Here is a 5,103-nt window from a genome sequence, read left to right as displayed (position 1 = left end):
GGATACAAGAAAGGGCTTCGGCCATAAAGTTAAAAAAATCAGGGATATAGGATCCCCTTATCTAAGGCCCTGACCATTTTTTAAGTATGCCATATGCCCCGCACCAACTAGCTGCATAGGCCTATGAATGTACGCCCCATCAAACCCCTTGGCCAGAAGAACATCCCGAAAGAAAATGCCAGCTAATCGAATCGTAGGCCTTCTCAAAATCATGCTTAAGATAACTGCTTTTGATTTGCGGACACGCAAGTCATGCACAACCTCGTGCAGACAAAATACCAATAATAATAAAACGCCCCTTAATAAAAGAAGATTGGTGTTGCCCAATCACCCTATGAGCCATCGGGGACAAGCGCTTAGCAAAGCCCTTGGCCGGAATTTAGCAATATTGTTCATGAGGGCAATAGGTCTAAATTGTCTAATGCAATCAGCCCCCTTCACCTTGGGGATGAGAGAAATGATAGTATAATTGAGGCGAGAGGTGTCCACAATCCAAGACGAAGCCCTAAAATAATGGTGTAGATAAAAAAACTTGAGAACAGGCCAGAACTTTTTAAAGAAAGGTATAAAGAAACCATCTGGCCCGATGCAGTGTTGGATTTAGAGGAAGCCACAACTTCATCGATCTCAGATTCAGAGAAAGGTAACATTAAGAGCATCTCCAGCCGCGCCCCCAACAGGCCCCCCAGGCCACTTTTTCGGCGCCGGCACCGAAAAAACGGCCCAGTCGCGCCCCCAGGACACCGAAAATCGCCGGTTCGGACCTTTTTTCCGCCTGGCGGTCACAGGCCGAACCCGGCGCGCTGGGGAGCAATTGGGGGCTCCAGCGCTAGGGAATAGCACGCCTGGCCCACACCGACAGGGGAAAAGTCAAGGTTTTCTTCCCCCGACTCACCTCGCACCCCCCGCGCCCTCGGCCACCACTAGCTATATCCCGGCGACGGTCGCCGCCCTACTCCGCTGGATAGCCATTCCTCGTCAGAAAATAGCAGCGCTTCGCCGCGGCAGCCCCTCCCACAACAGCTGGGCGTTTCCGGCTGCCGTTTCCGGCCGCGGAGGCGCGGTTTAGCGGTGGGTACACGCCCACCGAGCACAAGGTGTTCGGCGTTTTGCATGTCTCGGCGATGGACTCAGATGAGGAGGAAGAGCTCACCGCGCTGCTGGAGGAGGAAGCCGTGGCCGACGTCCAGGAAGAAGAGCATCTCATGGTGCTCGCCACCCTCGCCCAGCTGCTGGCGAGCAATGAAAAGCCGCGGCGAGGTGGCTCGGCGCTGGGGCGGGTGAAAGCAAAGAACCGACATCGTCTCAAAGGCTACTGCATGCTCTACTCCGACTACTTCGCCGATGCTCCACTTCATGGCGAGAAAACATTTCGGCACCGTTATCGGATGAGCCGAAAGCTCTTCCTCAGGATTGTGAATTCCATCCGGGAGTTCGACAACTACTTCAAGTGCAAGATGGATTGCACTGGCGCTCTTGGATTCACCTCCATCCAGAAGTACACGACAGCGATGAGGATGCTTGCATATGGAGCTCCCAGTGATTCACTCGACGACTATGGGCGCATGGCCGAGTCCACCAACATAGAGTGTTTCTACAAGTTCTGTCGGGCAGTGGTGGCAGTGTTTGGGCCACAATACTTGAGAACACCCAATGCGAAAGACACTGCTCGGATCCTAGCCCAGGATGCAGCAAGAAAATTTCCTAGGATGCTTGGAAGCATCGACTGCATGCATTGGAAATGGAAGAATTGCCCATTTGGTTGGCAGGGGATGTACAAAGGTGCCAAAGGCGGTTGCAGTGTGGTGCTTGAGGCGGTAGCCACACATGACCTCTGGATTTGGCACTCCTTTTTTGGTATGCCAGGAACTCACAATGACATCAACGTGCTGCAGTGCTCTCCTGTTTTTGCCAAGCTCGTTGAGGGCCATTCTCCTCCGGTGAACTTCGAGATCAATGGGCACCAATACAACAAGGGGTACTACCTAGCAGATGGCATCTATCCGAGATGGTCGACATTTGTGAAGACGATCTCAAACCTTGCGGCAGGAGGCAAGAACGCCTGGTTTGCGAAAGTTCAGGAGGCTTGCAGGAAGGATGTCGAGCGGGCATTTGGTGTGCACCAATCTCGATTCGCTATTGTTCGGTACCCCGCTCAGACCTGGTCCAAAGATCAAATGTGGGAGATTATGACTTGCTGTGTCATCTTGCACAACATGATCATCGAGAGCGAGCAAGAAGACCCAGTGTTTGACACTGAACCATACTACAGGCAGGGTCCTCTAGCCGAAGTTGATCACCATCTACCGGCAACTTGGACTGCCTATCTCAGTATGCGTCAGGAGATCCGAAACCCACAGGTGCATCATCAACTGCAGAAAGATCTGATTGAGCACCTATGGAGGCTCAAGGGGGACGCCGTGTGATGAAATACTAGTTTTTATTTGTTGAACTATATAATTTGTATTGAACTATTTGTTGTTGTACTATTTTGTTGAAGTATTTGATTTTTCTGTGATGAAATATGTGATAAGAAATAATTGTGTTGATAATTGAACACCGAGACACGGCGATACCACGCCGAATATGGGCCTATTCTCGCCCATATGGGCCCTTTATTCACCGAAATTGGGCTGCAAAGTGGGCCAATTTCGGCGCCTGGGGGCGACGACTGGGCGCAAAACCGCCCCTAGCGCCGATTGTATCGCCGGCTTGCCCCCAGGGGGCGATTTTTATGCGTCCTGGGGGGGCCAACGGCTGGAGATGCCCTAAGGCAGTGTTTTCTTCGAGAGAAACCCTGAGATGAGGAGGCCAAAGGTTATGAGAGATTTCCTTGTTCCCTGGTGCTTATCTATATTGCATTGGCAGAGCTTCTGCAGCTTACAGTAAATAAAAGCAATTTTAGACTATCAAGTACTCCTACATTTTTTTTCCGGGGTAAGTACTCCTACATGATATACTGCTTCTATGTTTCCGCATGAGATGAACATGCTGTGGATAGATATAAGAGATATGTGCGTGTAGTGTAGCTGCCAAACACACGAATTGTTCCGGTGGAGCTCGATATATGTCTACACGCCAACCCGCGACTGCGATAAATCCGCAGTACACAGTATATACAATTGAACAAATCAACACCATTTTCATTTCACAGGGACGGATGGCAATTTCGTCGAGTTTACGTTTGTCGGCGTTACACGAATGAATATGGAGGAATCAAATGCTAGTGAAAGAAGGAAAAACAGAGCAGAGCTTCCAAAGATGAAGAGAACTCGCACAGTTCCAATACAGAATTGAGACCCATGGACGCGATTCCACTTCAAATCCTCCCGTGGTCACGCGCACGGCGCACGGCGGCTGGGCTTGTCGGTCTAGCTGGTAGCTCCACTACCGCCGAGGCATGGACAGCTGGAGATCAGAGACGAAGACGAAAGCAGAAACATTAGACACAGCTCGAGCGTTTCAGCTCTAAATATTTTGCTGAAATATATACTGGCTGTCGTACAATTTGGCAAGGAAGCCCGGTTTAGGCGCCGGCGTTTCCGTGTTCTGCCGTTGGTTCTCCGGACGGCCGACGAAGTAATCTGGTTTAAGCAGCATATAAGACGAACAGAGATTTATTTACCAACGAGATCATATCCTAGTCCAGCGTTTACTACATAACATAATCAAAGCTAGCGTTGCGCGCACTTACCACCAGGAGTAGGCAGCGCAGCTGGAGCAGGTTCAGCGACGGCCTGCGGCGGTTCTTTCTCCTTGGGCTCGTCGGTGTTCGCCGGACGGCCGATGAAGTAGCCTACAGTACACACACACACACAAGAACCAGATCTATTTTAGCAAGAAAAGTAGCTGGCAAGATCGATGGAAACGAGGGAGGGAACCGAAATCTTTGTTTAGGCATCAGATTAACTCATGGTTGTGCTAATTAATCCACCTCTGCGGCTCTCGCAGAGGTGGATTGACGAGTTGACCAAACTTTCAATTCACATAGAGCAGAGCGAGCTATGGGAACATCGGATGGATACGTACCTCCGGGAGGAGCATTGCCCTGCCCGTCGCTCATGGCGGATGGACGGTTCTCCGGCTGGGATCAGCTGCTTCCCTCTCTCTCCTGTGCTGTGCCTATTCTCTCCCGGCGAGACGACGACCGGCCTGCCGTGCTATATAGTCAGGTCGCTGCTAGAGGGAGAGAGATGCTTTCCCCCAGGCTGGCAATAATTCAGTCCGAAAAGAATATGTAGCCACCCAGGAGGAGCCCACGAGGCGACGACCCGGACGCAATGCAAGTCTTCTCCTCAGGCTCGTGGAAGGTGAAGAAGAGCAAAAATATCCAGCAGACAGAAAGCCAGCAAGGCAGCAACAGCAACCGCAGCCAAGAAACAAAGAAACAAACTGGACCTCGCCATGTCGGCATCACATCGCAGGCTCCAGCTCGTCTTCGCTTGCACACGGTGAAATGCCACCGTGGTGAACTGAACAAAGCTTGGATAGCTTGGATCGACCTACTAGACTCAGTCGTCCATTCTTGTATGGTCTCTTCTTCATTTATCACTTTTTAGGTCAAAAAATAATACCAACTTGGCAACTCTATTAGCCATTGATAATGCAAAATGTTGTTGTTTTCTGCGGGTTGTGCGGTCGATGATTGCAAGTTGCTGCTTTTCTCTTTTCTCTTTCACATGCGTCCTCTTGCCTTTGTTTTAATCTCGAGGAAGAAATGATATTTATTTCTCCAACTTAGCATATTGCCATATTCAATTGAAGATTCAGAACCTTCCTTTCTCCTGATTGCAATTGGACAAATTTGTCGCCAAGAAAGAAGAGACACAACCCTAGCCCCGACAGTGGCTCCTCCATGTACTACGTGTGCAGCTTCATCCGCGGTGGTGGTGGGTCTCATCCCTGAATGGCGCGACGGATCGCAAGAGACGGCCAAAATCACTATTTTAACCTTTAATGATTATGTTAGCACAAAATGAGCCGAGTCTGGAAATTTTTCACGATCTGGCCATTTAGTGCTACTGTCGTAAAACCAGGTGTTAGCTAGTCAATGGCGGTGGTGAGACTTCACTGACGTGGACAAGTGCCTATCATTGTTGGCTC

At 50.3% G+C, this 5,103-nt stretch overlaps 1 protein-coding gene across 1 annotated transcript; it reads right to left on the bottom strand.

Annotated features, from left to right (window-relative positions):
* Window positions 1–3,122: 3,122 nt before the first annotated feature.
* On the bottom strand, window positions 3,123–4,226 carry LOC147974860 (uncharacterized). Its single transcript, XM_087517822.1, has 4 exons — window positions 4,030–4,226; window positions 3,695–3,796; window positions 3,506–3,584; window positions 3,123–3,408 (listed from the first exon to the last, which is right to left on the bottom strand). Exons 1-4 carry the CDS (start codon window positions 4,061–4,063, stop codon window positions 3,372–3,374), a joined length of 252 nt encoding a protein of 83 aa, XP_087373948.1. The 5' UTR covers window positions 4,064–4,226; the 3' UTR covers window positions 3,123–3,371.
* Between the last annotated feature and the right edge of the window lie 877 nt (window positions 4,227–5,103).

This window comes from Triticum urartu, chromosome 4A, assembly GCF_056163025.1.
Source record: "Triticum urartu cultivar PI428250 chromosome 4A, HENAU_Tu73, whole genome shotgun sequence".
Lineage (NCBI taxonomy): Eukaryota > Viridiplantae > Streptophyta > Magnoliopsida > Poales > Poaceae > Triticum > Triticum urartu.
Note: the sequence above shows the minus strand (reverse complement) of the source record. Positions and strands in the feature narration are given on the sequence as shown.